Source organism: Actinia tenebrosa, unplaced genomic scaffold (assembly GCF_029948245.1).
Source record: "Actinia tenebrosa isolate PJP-AT-01 unplaced genomic scaffold, QUT_ActTen_1.0 PGA_scaffold12__29_contigs__length_12842862, whole genome shotgun sequence".
Classification (NCBI taxonomy): Eukaryota; Metazoa; Cnidaria; class Anthozoa; order Actiniaria; family Actiniidae; genus Actinia; species Actinia tenebrosa.
The window spans coordinates 9,768,247-9,787,442 of NW_028292572.1; the positions used below are offsets into that span (position 1 = coordinate 9,768,247).

The following is a 19,196-nucleotide window of genomic DNA, read 5'->3' on the forward strand; positions in this document are numbered from 1 at the left end:
GTCCCTAAACTGTTTGGTAGTCCAATTTTGAATTTTTGTGTGTGTTACTATTTGCAGTCGTTATGGCAACAGACCGTGGAACACCCAACCAACGTCACAACACTTCATCAGTCATCATCAACGTCATAGCTGTGAACGAGTTCGCTCCGTATTTTACCCACAGTACATCGCGGGACATTAACATCAAAGAAAACGTCGATGTCGGAGACAGTGGTCTGGAACTAGTTGACGTAAATGCTACTGATAAGGACTACGGTACTCAAGGTCAGCGGATTTTTTATTCCCATGGCAACCAAACTTGATCATATCTTTATCTCTCTATCATATATGCTTTTAAATTTATAAATAAAACGCAATAGCTACATTTACAATAACCTTTCAAGATATCTTTTTATTCCTGCGAGAAAATGACGATGGCTATCTAGTTGTTTACACGTAACATGAGGGTCAAATTACCATTCTCGTGCAGTCTAATAGCTCATTCACACCAAGGCTTAAACATGTTTTAAAGTGGTTAGTTAACTAAACAGGATTGGAAAACTATCTACGAACACTGCACAATCTTTGGTAAAATAATGCATGTAAGCTCTCCTTTGTCTTGCTCTGATAATATTTTAGAAAGTTTCCTTATATTGTAGGTTTCTAGTTTCTCATTTTTTCCCCTAATGAAAACACAGTTTAAATAAACACGTTTAGATGTGAATGGGATATAAGTTTCTGATTGGCTCCACGACCCAAAGTTGGAATGCATTGTTTTCATTGCTTCCCTTGTCTAATCTTGTCTAACCGGTGTAAGTGGCCCCGGTTACAGTAGTTACACTGTAACGAATGTAGCCTTTGATTTTCGTTCCAGGACAAGTAACCTATTCCATATTATCTGGCAACAGTGAAGGTCGATTCAACATCAGCGCATCAACAGGAGTAGTCAAACTAACACACAGTCTAGACTACGAACACACACGTGACTACACGTTAGTGATTCGTGCGAGTGATGGTGGCAGCGGCGGGACTGGTTTACATGCTGACTTCACGTTAAGGGTTCACGTGAAGGACATCAACGACAACAAACCCTTATTTGCCTCTTCTATTAATGTTGTGAATATTCCTGAGACCCTAGCAGTAGGCAAGTAAACATTTGAAAAAAAAAAATTTTCCCCCCACTTTTTATGAAAAAGATGTCGTAACGTTTCAAGGATTTTGTGGTAGAATGTGTTTCCAAGGTGACGCAAACATTGTTTTATATTTTTGGGGGTCGTTCACAGTGTTTTTAAATTCTTACGAAGAATGTCGTAGAATGAAGACAAAATCCCGTGGAGAGAGGGGTTACATTTCTTTCATGACAATATTGATAGCCTACGAAGAAACCCCTCTGTATGCCTTCATGATACATTTGAATAAAATTTTGATTGCTTCTAATAATTTATTTATTTTGAATCGTTTTCCCAACAGGACAAGTTGCCTTCGCTGTCAAGGCATCAGATGCCGATTCCAGTAGCAACGCCCTCGTGTCTTACAGCATACAGTCCGGAAATAACGAAGGATATTTCCAGTTAAACTCGAACACTGGTGAAATGAGACTAATGAAGAGCCTCGATTTAGAGACGTTACAAGAGGAAGACTGGAACCGAACACTGAAGATCAGCGCAAGTGATCATGGGATACCCCAGCTAACAAGCAGTGCAGATTTTGAGTTGCGATTGACGAGTATCAATGAGTACAGCCCCGTGTTTGTTAGCAACCCCTTATCACTACAGTTGCTTGAGAACATCAACATAGGGACCATGATTGACCAGGTGTCCGCTAGTGATAAGGATTTTGGGTCTGATGGACAAATAAGGTAATTACAGCGGTACCTCTATTAAGCGGTCACCTCCGGGACCTTTTTCGGTGTCCAATGAATAGAGGTTTGTTTCAGTATATTTGGCAAGAACATTGCGGAACTTTGCGCCTAGCTGCCCGTTTATTGAAGGGTGGCCTCTTGCATGCGGTCATTCTCCAAAAACCATTGTAAATGTAATTTATTTTACGTCGATTGCAGGGAATGATTGTTCATTCTCTCTAACTCATCAACATTTTAATGGAACATATTTTGAGAGTATCTACTCTTCCTCAGTAAGTAAGACAAACCAGCAAGGCTATATATATATAAAGATGCAATTTAGTAGTTGATTTTTGCTGAGTAAGGAAAACTAGAGAATCGCGGAGAAAAGGGAGGGAGCAAGGCAGAAGGGAGAGAACAACACAACAAACAAACTCAACTCATATATGGTTATTTCAAGAGATAACTAGCTAAAAACTAGTGTGAGCTGCGTCGGTGTTTCTAATGATAAAGGGGTACATTTTACACCGTGAAAAGATGAAAAAACTTACTGACGTTTCGGACGCTAGTCCTTTTTCTCCGACGAAGGACTAGCGTCGTCCAAAACGTCAGTAAGTTTTTTCATCTTTTCACGATGTAAAATGTACCCTTTTATCATTATATGGTTCTTTTACTTAGGTACACTATAATCAGTGGTAACAGTGAACGTAAGTTTCGTGTTGATGGGTCCTCTGGGAAGATATTCATTAACGCCCCGCTCGATCGTGAACACACGGCAAGGTTCAATCTCAAGGTACAAGCAGCCGATAGCCCTATTAATCCAGCCAATCAGCGACAATCTTGGACTCACGTGGATATCAGTGTTGAAGACACAAACGATAACGAACCAACCTTTAGCCGGAAGTCTTATTATGCGTGGGTGAAGGAGACTGCTCAGACCGGAAGTGATGTCATCACAGTTCAGGCCAATGATCCTGATCTGGGTAAGTCTGCGTGGTCAGACTTTGTAGACGCAGGGTGGGGTGGGTGGGGAGGGCGATTTTGAGGAATCCCGTATTCAAGATCTATGATTGGATGACGTTCATGCCCTCTTGAAGGCAAGTTTTCGTACATTAATACAAATTTCTTTCAATTTTCTACATTTCAGGTTCAAACGGCGAGATTCAGTACTCGATCTCATCCGGTGACACACACAGTTTCTTCATGATTGACAGCACAACAGGAACAATAAAAGTACAACGAAGCCTCGACTTGGAGACACAGACACACGTGGATGACCTCATCTATGTACTAACAATCCATGCTACAGACAAGGGCTCACCAAACCCTCTTAGCAACAGTGCTGTCGTTACCATAGAGATAAAAAGCGTGAATGAGTTCACACCACAGCTTCTACAGCCTTCATCAATATACGTCAGAATCCCACATACGATTGCTATTGGGGCCCTGGTTGTAGATATAAATGCAACAGACGCAGATTTTGGCTCTGATGGTACTCTTAACTACGAAATTATTAAGGGCAACACTGAACAAACTTTTTTAATTGACAAAAACACGGGTAAAATAACCGTTGCTAAGCAACTGGACTACAGCGTTCTTCCAAGGTACTTCCTCAGCATATATGTATCCGATGGACCGAGGAACGGTCTCCATCGTGATGTCGTTGCCAATGTTATAGTAAGATTGACAACTCCCAATGATACTGGAGGGACTGATTTGGCTATTCTGGATTTGTGTCCTCATCTAACGACTCCTGGGAACATTGCTCAGTCTGGTGGGGTTCCTGTATCTTGTAATTTCAGCATTGGTATACTACGGGCTGGAGGTGAGTCTTTCCACATACAAGCAAAATTCTATCGTAAAATATGAAATTTGATAGCTATTGTATATTTTACGAAAAGGCCAAGGATTTTATTGTATATTTACTTATTCATATTTTACAAACATAACTCTCCGTATGGGGCTCTTCCATGAGGTTCCCTCCACATGCACTAACCACTACATTCTATATTAACATCATACAACACTCAACTCACATGTTGACTTTTAAGGAGGGTGTAAGACCGGAGAATCCGGAGAAAAATCCTCGTGACAAGGGAGAGAACAACACATCAAACAAACTCAACTCACCCATGCCACTATTGCTTCCTTATTGATCTGTTTTTCATTGTCAGGACTGTCTGAGATATTGCTCCTGGATGATAATCGTGTCCGCATAGACGACAAAAACCTATCACGTGGTCTATTTACCGTCGTCAAGGGCGTGCAATATTGGGTCATTCAAGCCAACACAGCCGGCCATCTTGGACAAGGCGCTTTTGTCGTTCATGTAGAAGGAGTTTACAGTATGCAAATCAAGATGGACGTGATTGGTTTTCATTCCTTATTACTAGAGGCATCGCTTGTTTCTCCTCATTGGATACTTAGAAATTATTTCCAACGTGTTGGAAGCAAGGACGGTAGCTTTGAAGAGGCCGAACTGGTACCACAAATGAAAATGACTGACAATACCTATTATGACTTGAATCACGTCACTACTACGTCATATCACGTGGTCAATAATGACGTCGGCGTCGTGGCAAAGGTCGGTCCTAGTCCCCCTAACCGGCTCCAAATCGATCGCACAAGCTCATACGGGCAATTCAGTGTGTATGCAAAGATGGGGAATTTGACATCGCCAAAAATCACTCTGCATGTCATCGATAGAGTTGTAACTCCTGTTGAAATCTTATCGGTCGATATTCCATCCCTGGTGAATAAGACACTGGTAGGTGCTACAGGCAGCGCCAGTGGACGGCTTCTGGTTACCATGGCGATGAGTGACTCAACGCTACTTACTTTCGATGACTTTGAGGAATACAGTAATCTGGTCCAGTTTGAGTGCCAGCCAGGTATTGGAGCCAGCATCGATCAGAAGGGAATATTGACTTTGAAGCAAGACTCCCTGCATCCAGAACGCGTGACAGTCAAAAGTACAATCATGGCTGATGATTATGTGAGCTTAGAGGTCTTTTGTAATACAGAACCACCCTCGGGTGGAGTAGATATTGGTAACTTAACAGGGCCAGCAATAATGGACTATAACGAGCCGATCCCTGTTCATATTAACACTACGGGATTCACTCTACTGGCTTACAACATCACTATAGAATATGATGAAGCTACCTTGCAGTTCAAGGGACTTACAGAGAACATCCCTTACAGTATTCAACGCGGTAGAATTACTCTTCTTAATGTCGTCACTCCTAGAAATCCCAACCCAAGTGACATCACTGATGACGTCAATCCTGTGTACCCCAGCCCAAGTTACGTTACTGATTTGATGTTTACAAAGCGAAAAGGCGGGGTTCCTTTCACTAGGATTTCTTCTAGTGCTGTTCTAGATGTGAATTTAGCTCTTCGATCCAAAGACAAGACAAGATATTGCCCGTCGCTTAGCAACCAGCTGGGTGACGTGGACTCCAAATGTGGGCTGGATTTTTACGATGCGGCGACAACCATGTTGTGTACACTGAACCCAGATGATGACACGTGTAAAAGCACTGGAATAGTAAGTACATTACATTATTAGTACTATATGTGGAAAAATTTATTCCTCTACGCCACTGTTAGAGCAGCTTTCACGCAGAAAACTCACCAAAAAGTGATTCTGAAATGGGTTTCACTCCAGGCCAACCAAAATATACTAAAATTCACACTAACAGAAGCTCATAACTATAGTTATGAATTTCTGACACTAACCAACCACAGTGCTTCAATGTGAAAGCCAGTTTAGTGTCATTTGATACTGTATATTCCTCATATTCTTACAAAATCTTCTCACACTCAGAGTGAGTACATTCGAGTATGTTATTCCTGTGTTCGATAGAAATGAGCCTTAGTTTGTTTTTGTAGTCTGGGACTGGAATCTACTTCTATTTCTGTTTCTGGCGATTACTGGCCACGCTGGGTTCAGTGGGCACCGTGATGATGAAGTTTAGCAGTCCTTGTAGTTATTTCTAGAAGTCTTTTCCATTTTTGCGTACTCTAAACCGACTTTTTTATTTGTATTTTTTTATCAGAAGCGCAAAATGGACTTCAATTTGAACGGCATTATCGAGGAATCTGACGCGTCTCTTCTTCTGCGTGCTGCGGGGGATCAAGTGCGCTTCGTGGCGTCTGTTCAAATCAATAAACCTGATTACAAAAACAAGACCAGCCAATGCGCATTGAGTATTATCACTAGGCTCGTCAACCGAGATGGAACACCAGCGCGCCACACCGATACTCAAATGTATTTCGAGTTTTCAAGCAAGCAAGAGACTCTGCGAGACCAAATAAAAGGGACAGTTTTCGTTCAAGGGGAAACGGTGAAGGTATACGATGATGAGAACGGATTATGGGGTGGTATCGTTAAAGCAGAGTCGACTGGCGACGGTGCATTTGAAGTCAAGTCACTGGTATCTCTTCTCGAGTTGCAAGATCTCGGTATCTCTATGATTCAAGTCACCAAGCAACCATTGCACCCCTCTCTTTCTGTAGTTCCGCTCTTTGATATGCCAAGTAATCCACTCTATAAGGCTAAAGTAAACGTTGTGTTGGCGCCAAATGCCCGTCTCCTAGCAACCAAGGGTCATTCTCCACAACTATTGGTTAATATGGACCAATCAACGTCATCCTGTAGAAACCCGAATGTCACGAAAACCATTGAGATGAAATTCCAGAATGATTTCTCTTCAGTTGAAGGTAGAAAGAAGGGATTTATAAGAGTTTTCCTTGATGACCTTCAGCCTTGGAACTACAATGTTACCATAGCAACGATCAGGCTTTCACCCGGAAGTATCAAGGTTAACTTCGCGGCTTCCGGTCGCCTGTCTGCTTTGAACTCCTTCATCGCAGCGATTTGGAGCTCTATTCAATCAGGGTACTCATTAGAAGTTGAAGGTATCACATTTGTTGCTTTTATAGAGCTAAATATAGATGGCGTAGAATACCAAAAACCGGAAGTAAAAGCAAGCACTTCGTCATTTCCGGTGTCTGTAGTCGTGGCTGTTTGTGTTGCCGTGGTTGTTTTGTTTGCTGTGGTAGCAGCATTTGTTTTCTTTGGCAAAAGAAAACTGCGCAAAGAACATGGAAATGCAAAATGGATGAGAATCAAAAAGATGAGCAGCATTAATAGCAGGTTAGTCATCAAAAAGAACCACGTTTTAATCGGGTCGATATCGCTTGAGTCTTGCGTAAACTAGTTCGCCCCCTTATTGAGAACCTTTGTTGTGAGAGCGCGCGCAACACGTTTACTTTTTGCATATTGTTTTCCCAGTTGAGACTACGTGTCTTCCCCTAGCCGGAGTGTAATTTTTCGTACACCTTTAACGAGTTCTGATGCATATGATTGTGCATGCTACATAAACTGTAAGAGAGACGAGAGACCTATTCGTCTCTCACTCAGACTCTTGGACTAAGACCTTGGGTTACATGTTAACTGTTGTCATTTTTAACGCCTTTTCAGGTCAAATCTTAGCCTGAATGAATCCCCAGATGATCAAGAAATGACCTTCATAAACCGAGCCTTTCCCGAACGGTCGGACGACGAGAGGAGTATAGACTCGACCCAAGGAATTGCACCGTCCAATCAAATACCTGGAACGCCTGACATTATGCGCATGCGCACACCAAGAAGAGTTGGCTCGGTAATGTCACGTGATTCAGTAGAAGCCTGGTGCGAGGAAGACCAGGAGTCGCCGCGCCTTCATAAGAAGAAGGGAATACTAAGTCCAAGTAATGATGGAAGGGTATCTCCAGCTCTGCAGCCCGAGAGACCCACTTCAACTAAACTGAAGCTCATTACGAAACAAAACAGCAAAAGTCGACTCATTGGCGACGAGACAGACTTGGATAGTTCTGTCCCTTCTTCACCAGATGAAGCTCGAGGTCCTTCCGCGAGTAATCGGAAAATCACTGAGGGAAATGTTAACGTTGCGAAAATTCTTCTAGATCATGATGAAGGTCGGAGATCACCTTCAAAGGGACAGAAACGAGGAATGAAAGAACCTCTCCAGAGACAAAGTAGCGATAGCCGACTTGTAGAACTAAGACGAGAAAACGACCATGATGGAGTGCTATTTACTCGACCAAGATTACACAAGAAAGCTACTTGGGCAGGAGGTGCAAGCCCGCGCTCTCTGTCTCCACAGCTTAGCAATTCTAGTTTACCTGGTAAGTCTTTTTAAGTCCTCGTAACAGCACGTGCGTCCTTTTTCAAAAGTGTACATTTTATTTTAACAAACATATTCTTTCATATGAAAAAGCCAATAGTCCCTTTTACAATTGCCTGCGCCATCTTGAAAGGTAACTGTGTCTTTGCACATAAGCGAGACGAACGGTGGCTTTGCAATGATAGCGACCTTTTTTAACACCGTGGACAATTATTCACATGTCTCTATCATTGCAAGCTCACCGTACGTCTCGCTTCGATGCAAAGGCACCGGCTACCTTTCAAGATGGCGCAGGGAACTGTGAAGAGGACTATTGCCATAAATACTTTGATTTTAGATATTTATGCTAATGAGATGCTGACATTATGAAAGTGGTGTATGTACTTTCTTTATATCATCTCAGGTCTCCCTGGGTCGACGGACTCTTCTCCTCCTGGTTCAGGGTCATTAACACCTCAAGGTGACTGGCGCGCAGTTACGCCATCAAGCATCAATATGCGCAACATTCCACTTAAGGATGACCTCACCATTCAAGGTAATTTACCGAATCTCCTATGGAATAGAGCGTTTGCACCATCACAAGACGGCAGCCATGCTAGATGGCAAGAACAATACAATCGTTTAATATGAGGAAGCAAAGGGATTTGATTGTTTTGCCATCTAACCACAGGTAGCCCAAGCTGTATTATGGGCGTGGGCATGTGTTGGTGCATTACGTGTTCTATATAACACAAACAAAGAATCTTATTCTCAAGAGAATGACACATGATCTGAAATGGGAAAACATTTCAAGGTGAAGAGGTCTATTTAAATTTCTTTACTGATGAAGTTTTTTGTTTTCTTTGTTTGTACAGATGAACCCTTTACCGTGCGTTTACCAGTAAACATCCTCAACACGTCACGAGAACCAAACGCGGGGCCTTTCACTAAACTTGGCTTCATTGACACACAAACAGACAGCACTTTAACAGAAGTCAGACAGACACTCATTGAGAGATTTGATTTAAAAGGAAGGTTCTTTGTGTTCGAAGATGCGCAGATGATGGACATCAAACCGTCAAGAGAAGATGATGTTATTGTTGGGGATACTTTTAGTGTGTCTGTTATTATCAAAATGATTGTCAATCAAGGTATACACTTATTTAAATAAAGTTAGTCACCTGAAAAGCTACAAAGCTGAGACCTGCAAGGATTATGGGTAGATACATTTTACATGTTTCAACCGCTTTGATAACTGTTGATGGATTTTAGATCTTTTACCAGTTACAGTCTCACCTCTTCTGAGCATCCTCAAGCAGCAAATTGTATCAGTAATCGCAGCTTTCTAGTTTTTTTGGTGACTAACTTTATTGAAATAAGTGTAAACACATACTTGAAGCATCATATTCTAAGAAGGCCCGCTTTCAATAAATGCGCACTTATATTGAACAAGCTAGTTCATGTTTTCTAATCAGTTTTGAAAAAATCACTAGCTTGCTGATTTTCATGTTGCCTTTTGATAAAAACAAACACGGTACAGTTAAGTCGATGCGTGCAACGTTGCACGCAATTTTTTATAATTTCGCAATGACGCGCGCAACAGATTTTATCGTTTGAACACGACCTGCAACTTAAGATTGCTAACCATCACGTGATGTTCTTAGCCAACTGATAAAATGTGTGACGTTTGCGCAAGCGGAATAAACTATTTCGAGTTCCAAATTACCGCTGTGTTCCTTGATTACAGACTTATTTACTTAGGGTTATCCTCAACAGTGTCTAAATATTCACAAATACTAACGGTAAAGTAAAGGATGTACAACTTCATTAGTACCAACACTTTGAAATTCCACGGACTCTCACTGGAAACATGAATATTCTCCACAAAACCGAGGCTAACCCTGAGTTACAGAGAAGTCGAAACTGGATTATTGAGTAGTTTTTCTTAATTCACATTCTTTTTGCAATGATTAAACCCTGTCGCGAGCACCTTTGCACGCAATAATGGCACCTTAAACAGGCCGTGTTTTCCAGCCGTGGTAGTTTGGTAGCACCCTTAGATCACCCATTAACTCACAGCCTACTCACGCTCGGGCATGCCCCAATATTTTAACACTTTTATCTGGTATTTTCATTTCAGACGAAACAAGGAAATTATTTTGTATTTGCGACAAAGTAGCTCAGTTCCAGTGCTCCGTTTGCTATCGGCGCGGTTACTGTGGCCGGGACTGTCAAGTAAAAGACTGGGTTGAGCACAAGAAAGAATGCGTGCAGGATCCAGTGTCTGCAGTGTGAAGGGGTTCAGAAGATGCTCTAGTGATGCGTCGTTCTTGGGCGCACGGCTCAACTAGATGAAAACGCGAATGCGTATTTTTTTTCGGTTCTACAAAACGTTTTCACGAGTGTGTGTTTTAGCATCTTTATTTTTATGCTTATGTGCTCTAAATTGAAATTATTTCAACATTTTCTATTTTTGTTTTGGTGTGTTTATCATTTTATTAAGTGTGTGAAAATTCAATTTTTATGTTCTTGGGTCTTTGCCGATATTAATTATTGGCAAAATTTTTTACATGCAAGTAATACGTGAAAAAAGGCAAGTTAAGTTAAGAGTGTGTCATCATAAAGTTTACTAATGAATGTAGAAAAATACAGTTTCAAGACAAACTCATAAAATATACAAAGACCTACATTCCAATAGTGCAGAAGTCAGCCTTTTCTTAATATTATTTTAGTGTGATATTTATGTAACGGAGTGAAATAAAAAGCTATTTTGAGTGGAGAACTTTCGTTGTGTCATGAATAGAATAATTATGCGCATTTGAAAACGTATGTAAACTTTGCACAATATAAATAAATTTCAAATAATGACTAATGGTGCGCGCGCCTTTGATTAAAATAAGAGTAAAGACTACGCCGCGATGCTCCGTACTAAACCCCTCTTCTTCTTCGGCGATTTCTTCATGTAACGGAACTCAAACTGAGAGAAAATCATTTATTTCTCAACGGCTCCGCCGTCCCTGACAGAAAGCTATTCAAATCCTGCCATTATGCCGGCACTGGCACCAACCATAATCATGTCGCGTCCCCCCAAAAAAACACAATGCTTCAAAACCTTTCAAGGTACCAATTCATAAATCAAATCATTGCTCACGACAATAGAATTATAATTTTGAACAACATAATTGCAGCTGGAAACTATTTTAGTATTATCTCAAATGATAATATTTTTCTTTTATGGCCGACAAGACAATATGGCGGCGGCACACCTTGTTTTTTGGCGCCCAAATTTTGAACGTTTGTTTCCGTCTGAGTCTCATCCATATTTGGGTATTTTACTCATATTTGGCATGTTTGGGCCTGGGATAATGTGACGTCACGCACCCGCTTTTTGAAGGCGAGAGTCGTCCATATTGGATTTTGAGAAAGAGAATCGATGTAGTGATTAAATCTGTGGCCATCCTGGCCATCTTCATAATAATCATTTATTTTTACTCGCAAAATCAATAGAATATATATTTTCAAAGGTCTCTTTCATGTGCATTTTATCGATTAAGGAATGGCAGTTGGTAAGGAGGTTGGATTTTTTCCAACGGAAGTTCAAATTCACCATCTTGATCGTAGTGAAACTGGGTGGACTGACTAGTTAATATAATTATGTTCACAGAAAATGAAGAAGTGCAATGGTGCTTTTCCCAGGTTAAAGGAACTATAGAAGAAGATGTGTCTGAAGGTATGCTAATCAAAAAATATATAAACGTCCCATAAGCTACGATGCCAAGAATAGCATTTTTCGTTTCGTCTACAATTATTTTCGTCTTTAATCCACACTTCACAGGCAGAGATCGCGATGAAACGATTCCTGCTTAATTCACATGAAACCAAACCCCCCTTATCTAACTTTTTATTTGTCCTTTGCTCGTAATCTTGCAGCGGACATAATTTCAACTGTCGAATTCAACCATGATGGAGAGCTGTTAGCAACAGGGGACAAGGGAGGACGAATTGTCATTTTCCAAAAAGACGAAGCTGTAAGTCCTAAGAAAGGCTTAAAAATCTTTCTTTATCATTGCAATTCTTTATTACTAAGTCTTGGTGTATTCACTAACGTATAATTCAATTTTGGTGACCCCACAGCCTAAGAATTCACCCCGGTACGGCGAGTACAGTGTGTACAGTACCTTTCAAAGTCACGAGCCGGAGTTCGATTACCTCAAAAGCTTAGAAATAGAAGAAAAAATCAATAAAATCAAGTGGTTAAAGCGGCAGAATGCTTCACATTTTCTTCTTTCAACTAATGGTATGTAAATATTTAGCAACAACTGTCATTATAATCATTATATATATGTATATACATATATCATATATCAGTCGAAGTACATTCAAAATGTTATGAATTTGTACGATTTCTCGTACTTTGTACATACTTTTTTCTGAGAGTGACCTTTATTATAATATCACTAAATATTTTATGCCGCAACATCAATCATTGATTGATTTTTATTCGACATTTGGATCGATCTTTCTCGATCTCCTTTCTATTTCTTTTTTATCAGCCGCCATATTTTGACAGGAATAGCTACATGTATCATTAGTACATTTCCCACCAGAGTTCATTTAATGATTTCTACCGGTGATTTTTTAATATTAAATCTTAGTTTTAGAAATGTTTTTCAAGTCTCCAATCTACTTGTTTTACTGATAATAATGATTGAAATTACAGTAAACATAAATACAAATTTCTTAAACAGCCACGTAAAAGTATTGTTAAAACATCAAAACATTGAAAAAAATACATTTATTTATGTCTTAAAAAGAGAATTTTTCCAAAACAAAATGATTTGATGTTGCTAATGGATCCAAATCATTAAAAGAACATACACATCCTTTCTAAAATATCACTTTGATGCTATATACATTAGCAGTTGAGTTTTAGTTAAGCATCAGCACTTTAAGAGGATGTCTATGAGCACTGGAAATAGCTTTTGTAAGAGTGAATAGATAATGTGCTAGTTTGGACTATATTTTATAGAAGTCATTTACGTGTCTCTTTGAATTCCCCTGTAAATTTTTACTGTGTTGTTGGCAGTGATCTAGTGACTATTTTATTTGACTATATATGACTATTATGGGTGTAGTAAGCTGCTAATGCTTCATCTTTCACCACTGTGAGTCCAACGGGTTGGGTGGCTGATTCAAGGCCTGCAGTCACCACCTGTGAATTAAGTTTGTTTGATGTGCTGTTCTCTTCTGTGCCATGAGGGTTTTTCTCTGGGTTCTCCCATTTTCCTCCCTCCAAAAAAATCAAAATGCTTGTCGAGCGTTGTGTGCATAAAATAGTAAATGTAGTGGTAGTGAGTGTGAGTGAAAGCAGGTCCACATCAGCAAAAGCTGCTAGAATAATCAGCCTGATCTAACAAATAAGATATTATTATTATTATTATTATTATTATCATCATTATCATTATTGTTATCATTATTATTGTTGTTATTATTATTGTTATTATTATCATTTATTTATTTATTTATTTTAAACTAAAGTTGATTAGCTTGACTTATGCCCTTTCTCTATTATTCATGGTTACTGTTGTTTAATTCTTATACAGATAAAACCATTAAGCTCTGGAAGATTTCTGAAAGAAATTCCCGTGCATGCAATTTCAATCTGCGAGATGACCAAGGCGTTCCAAGAAACCCAGCAGAAATAAAAGAACTAAGAATTCCAGTTTTAAAACCATCAGATCTTGTAGTGGAGGCAAGCCCACGACGGGTCTATGCCAATGCTCACACCTACCACATAAATTCCATATCTGTAAACAGCGACGGAGAGACTTATTTATCTGCCGATGACTTAAGAATTAATTTATGGCATGTAGGAATTAATGGTCAAAGTTTTAGTATCCTTTACATAATAATGCTAGTACATTTCTATCGTATTTTAATGCCATATCTGTTACGTATTGTTGTCTGTGATAAATGGTCAAGTGGTTTTTTTCACAATGTGCTGTTTGTCTCAAACTGTATATGTTTGAAAGTTTTACCCATGACAAATTTTCAAACTACTTATTATTATTCATTCTATTCCTTGAGGTCTGTGACCGCTACAAAGCCCTTCCTTTCTCTTCCTGTCAGACTTCTACAACTTCAATGCAAATGAATAATTTTACTTTCATTTTTTTTTAAATAACAGATCAATCATGGTAATCTATACAGAAAAGTGTAGCATATATTTAAAAAATATATTGTATTTACTGCTTTATGACCTTGACTCTTTGGTCAGACATTGTTGATATTAAGCCTACGAATATGGAGGAGCTCACAGAGGTTATAACGGCTGCAGAGTTTCACCCAATAGAATGCAATACTTTTGTATACAGTAGCAGTAAGGGTACAGTGCGTCTGTGTGACATGAGACAACAAGCATTATGTGATACACATGCAAAGTGTAAGTACAAATAAATGTCATCTAGTGAGTTAAAAACTAACATGCGTTGATGTAAAATAACAGATACTGTTTCGTTAAGAGAAAGCCCTTTTACTGCAGTTTTTGATATTCTGTGTAATGTAGTATTTCAACAGCTTGTTGTAAAATTAATTTTCACTGCTGACAGTCAAGAACATAAAAGGTACAGACTGATTTTTTTTGATTGATGGCAACAAGTTCACAGAATATGGAAAGCCTCAGTTATTCTAAGCTGCACAGCTGCTAATAGCGCCTTAATATGCAGCCTGTAAAGTCCTCCACTGGTCATAAAGATATAAAGCGCATTGAGATGCTGTATAAATGTGCTATATAAGAACTTTCTATTATTAACATTATTATGATTTCTATTTTCAAAATAACTCAATATTTGTATATGAACAATTTAAGAATGTTTACTGCATTTCCTTGTATCAAAATAGAGTTCTTATTCTCTCTTTTTTAATTAGTTTTCTTAAAATAATCCTAAAATATGAATTTAAAAGGAAAATAAGCATTGAAAAAAGATATTGGCAGTTTGAAAATTTTAAAAACTAATTAAATTCTAGCTTTTAATGCAAAAAACAGTGATCACAGTCAGTTATTCCCCTTGGGGCTGGCTTAGAGGCTTTTCTGGAAAGTACTGTACATTATTTTATTGGATGTCACATTTTAAAAAGAACCATTCTTTGACCTGAGGCAATTTAGTTAAAAACAATAGGTGCATAAAGAAGTTATTGTAGCCAGGTGTCTTTGTTTAAATTGTTTTTTTAAGCCTTTTATTTTGATGGAAAATTATATACGAAAATTACCCTTTTTCTCTTTCTCCAGATGTGTAATAATGAATTATTATTATCCTAATTGATTGTGGTAAAAAAAATTCCCACTTATTATACAAACCATATGTCATTCCCTATAAGATAAGATTCTTATATTATATTCATGTGCCTACTCATGTGCAACCGTTGAACAAAGAAATGATACTCTAGGGAATGACATGTGGTCTGTATTGGGAAAATATTGACTATGACGTTGATTTGATCTATTGAAAAATATATTTCGCATGTTGCAATAAAAAATAGTGTACATAGGGATTGAATAATTGGAATATTTCCTTATTTGCCGTATATGGATCAAGCACCTGTTTATTCTTTCCTCAATATTTTGAGTGCACGGTAGATAATCTGAACAATACCTGTCATTATGTCCAGATCCTTGATAGGTAATTTTACAAAAACTTCAATGTATTCAATTCTGTTCCTCTTATTACATTTTTGGACATTCAAACGTTGCCTGTGTCTATTAAATGATCTTAAAATTTATTATATTAGCAGGTAATCGTTTTGGTATATTTAACGAAGCTGTTTTTCACAATTTTTGATAATCATTCATTAGACAAACTGTGTGGTTTGCTCGCTAATATTTTTTTCATTTGTTTTTGGATGCTGAAACTTGGAAAATTATTTATAGTTTATGATATAATGGTTTTCTTTTTTTCATGTATTTTTTCCCAAATTATCTTGGATGAACATGAAGCAATGTTTTCAAGCTGATATTCGATTGATGTGTCCAAATACTTCATTAATTTTAATTTGTTATCAAACCCAGCGATCAAACTGAAGCCATTGCTTTCTGATTACTCAAGTGGATTTGGGAAAGGTGTTTGACTTAACAATATTATCATAATGCAAATATGATGTCGTTCTGTAAGTAAATTCTTGCTCATAAGATTTTCTTTTTTATTCTACAGTGTTTGAGGAGGCGGAAGACCCAGCAACTAGGTCATTTTTCTCTGAGATAATCTCTTCTATATCAGATGTTAGATTTAGTCATAATGGTCGCTATATGATCACTAGGGATTACTTAACAGTCAAGGTCTGGGATTTGAACATGGAGAAACAGCCAGTGGAAGTCTATAGTGTACACGATTATCTTAGAAGCAAGCTATGCTCCTTATACGAAAACGACTGCATCTTTGATAAGTTTGAATGTGTTTGGAATGGAGATGACTCGTAAGTATTACTTTTGGTGCACTTTTTTTTTTATGGATGGGAAACATTTGTTACATAGCTTTGGTTTCAGTTCCAGCATTGATTCATCATCATATGTGCATAGGGTTGATCCTCAGCATCATGTGTGAATAGGGTTGATCCTCAGCATCATGTGTTCATAGGGTTTGTTGGGTCCTTTTGAGGTTTTTTCTGGGTTCACTGGTGTTTCTCCTTTAGCAGGAACCTACATAGAGGTTGTTCCAGGGTGTGATACACTAATATTCAAGGTTGAAACTCAAGTTAATTAGTTTAGGCTAGGTGTCCAACCTTGTTTTTGTTTTGGGGCACACATTCAGCATTTAAAGGCATATCAAAAAGCAAATGTCCAGCTGGTATAATATTTTGCCTTTTCTGACAATGTACCATCTCCTTAGAAATAAGATTCTTCAAAGTCCATTCATTCAGATGTCCCTTCTTATGTGTTATTTGTAAATAAGAAAATAATATGCGTGGGAATGACACTTGGTTTGAAATAAGAATCTGTTATGTCCAAACTCCTTCCATAGTTCCTTACTATTAGAGTGTTTTGTAGAATTAAATGTCAGTGAGTGGACACATAGATTAGCCTACAGTTGGCCAATCGTTTAGTTGTACTGTAAAGCAGACAGTTACCTGCCCCAAGTTAATCAAAAAATGTGTCAAAAAATATAGACTAAAGGAATACAAGACATTTGTACAGTTATATATCACATGAATATATCTATTCATTTTTCAACAGGTCAATCATGACAGGATCTTACAATAATTTCTTTCATATATTTGATCGCAACACAAAGAATGATTTATGTCTGGAAGCCAGCCGAGAGTCTAGCAAACCAAAACAAGTATTAAAACCTAGAAGAGTGGCTGTAACCGGCAAGAGAAAGAAGGATGATATAACAGTAGAGTGTCTAGACTTCAGTAAAAAGATCTTGCACACAGCCTGGCATCCAAAAGAGAACATCATTGCAGTAGCAGCAACAAATAACCTGTACCTATTTCAAGAGGAGACAGGCACTCAATAAGATGCAATTCATTACAGGTGTTTAGGGACAAACGGCACAGGTCAACCTACATGTCAATTTATTAAGTACTCTTTACCAAGGGCAAAGGAATCTTCTTTTTTCAGTTATTTGGAAAGTGAAGAAATCTATAGAACGTATGACAATTATTCTCCCTGTTAGGTACTTCATGCTATCTCTTCTAGAAATAACATAAATTTCAAAATATTTGTTACATTTACCACGGTGTAAAAATAAAACTACTTATGATGTAATATTTCTTGTCTCTGAGAGAGTGGTGGTTTGAATTTCACATGTTTTGCCAATAGATGTTTTAGCTCAATTGTTTGACATTCTTGGATGTTTTTATAGTTATTTTGACACCTTTATACCTTCTGATACAAATTTCTATCAAATGATATTTACTACTTTTGTGTGTAATGATAACTACTATTCCTAGGAGTGCAAATAATTTCTGTTAGAATTATAATTTCCAATAATAAAAGACATCATTCACTGAAATTAGTAAAAATTCAAAAACCTTGTAATAATAAAAAGTAACATGGGATGTTTCTACAGTTGTGTGTGCTGAGCATTGCCCTTTCATCTGCTTAAGAGGCCTTAAGAAGGCTACAGGCAATGATCAGGGCCTTGCAGCTGGAAGATGGCCCTGTAAACATTACTGATCTCCTTTATAGGTTAAGCATAAAAAATAATTGTCCGAGTTGAACCTCGACATTGAACAACAGTTGTCACGACTGTCAGCTAAATTTGGGGAGGGCATGAAGCTAGAGTGTCATCAGCAAACCACAGAATGAAGTCACTAAACCTGTGAAATAGATATCATTGCTTTCTTTGTCTACTAGTTAGACCATTACAAGTTGACTAGTATTTATTATTTCACGGGTTAAATGCCTTCAATCTATTCCTCAACATACTACTAACTTATTAGTACGAAATAGAAAAGTGAAACGATTGAAAAGAAAGAAAATAGATGTGTTTAGTATTATTTAGTTTTTGTGCTATTTCATGGATATATGGTTTACAACCTTAATGGTGAAGATTTTGTTGCAAATTGTTACATTGAAACTGTTACAAACCAAGCCCCAAAAGCACTGATTCCAATCGGCAATGTCCTAATGATATAGAATTTTCATCAAACTATGTTCATTTTTCTGGTATATTTTCTGAGGTGCTGACATTATTTACATTAATGGGTATCATAAATTTCAAGCTCGGTAAACAACATGCAACATTTAAACCTTCACCAACACTTTTTGAAACGGCTGTATTAGTAAAAAATTCCTGCCTTTTATGTGAATAAAACTCTAAACTAAATAATAAAAACAGATACTTTGAGTCCATCTTCTGGGCCCAGTTGTACGAAGGTTGAATAGCACTATCTGAAGAATAATTCTTATCCAGTGAAAAAATCTATTGGATAGTGGCATCGACTTATCCACTGTTAAGGATTTATTCGTTGGATAGCCCTGGTTGTTAGTGGATAGCATTTTTGATTTCTTTTCTCAAGTAGAGTTTGGTATTTTGCTTAGATGAATAGTGAATGTTATAAAGTAGCAAGTTGAACCATTTGAAATTTTGTCAAAATTAGCTTTATTTTAATATATACTTTGCAATAAACTCACTCCAATTGTTGTCTAACTGCTGTAAATTTTAATAGTTTTTTTCCAACAGTTTGTGTTCAGATGCACGCAG

The 19,196-nt window shown here is 38.0% G+C and overlaps 2 protein-coding genes across 2 annotated transcripts in view; both read left to right on the forward strand.

The window, feature by feature from the left end:
- Nucleotides 1-10,774, forward strand: part of LOC116298662 (fibrocystin-L) — a 44,557-nt gene extending 33,783 nt beyond the window's left edge. The window contains exons 48-58 of the mRNA XM_089028453.1: nt 58-264; nt 854-1,123; nt 1,450-1,837; nt 2,498-2,802; nt 2,967-3,644; nt 3,994-5,369; nt 5,881-6,980; nt 7,308-8,014; nt 8,417-8,548; nt 8,868-9,143; nt 10,133-10,774. Coding sequence (XP_088884579.1) covers nt 58-264; nt 854-1,123; nt 1,450-1,837; nt 2,498-2,802; nt 2,967-3,644; nt 3,994-5,369; nt 5,881-6,980; nt 7,308-8,014; nt 8,417-8,548; nt 8,868-9,143; nt 10,133-10,287 — 5,594 coding nt within the window. The 3' untranslated portion in view covers nt 10,288-10,774. The remainder of the gene's footprint in view (nt 1-57; nt 265-853; nt 1,124-1,449; nt 1,838-2,497; nt 2,803-2,966; nt 3,645-3,993; nt 5,370-5,880; nt 6,981-7,307; nt 8,015-8,416; nt 8,549-8,867; nt 9,144-10,132) is intronic.
- A 606-nt stretch (nt 10,775-11,380) lies between these two features.
- LOC116298667 (serine/threonine-protein phosphatase 2A 55 kDa regulatory subunit B delta isoform) lies at nt 11,381-19,142 on the forward strand. Its single transcript, XM_031707191.2, has 8 exons — nt 11,381-11,558; nt 11,657-11,722; nt 11,923-12,020; nt 12,127-12,289; nt 13,596-13,886; nt 14,270-14,434; nt 16,200-16,461; nt 17,219-19,142. Exons 1-8 carry the CDS (start codon nt 11,549-11,551, stop codon nt 17,502-17,504), a joined length of 1,341 nt encoding a protein of 446 aa, XP_031563051.1. The 5' UTR covers nt 11,381-11,548; the 3' UTR covers nt 17,505-19,142.
- Nucleotides 19,143-19,196: the final 54 nt, after the last annotated feature.

What these genes read in the sequence shown, in the direction of transcription:
- LOC116298667 (XM_031707191.2), top strand. An exon ending in AGAAGAAGATGTGTCTGAAG is followed by an intron (nt 11,723 to 11,922) that starts GTATGCTAATCA and finishes GTAATCTTGCAG; the next exon opens with CGGACATAATTTCAACTGTC. An exon ending in AATTAATGGTCAAAGTTTTA is followed by an intron (nt 13,887 to 14,269) that starts GTATCCTTTACA and finishes CTCTTTGGTCAG; the next exon opens with ACATTGTTGATATTAAGCCT.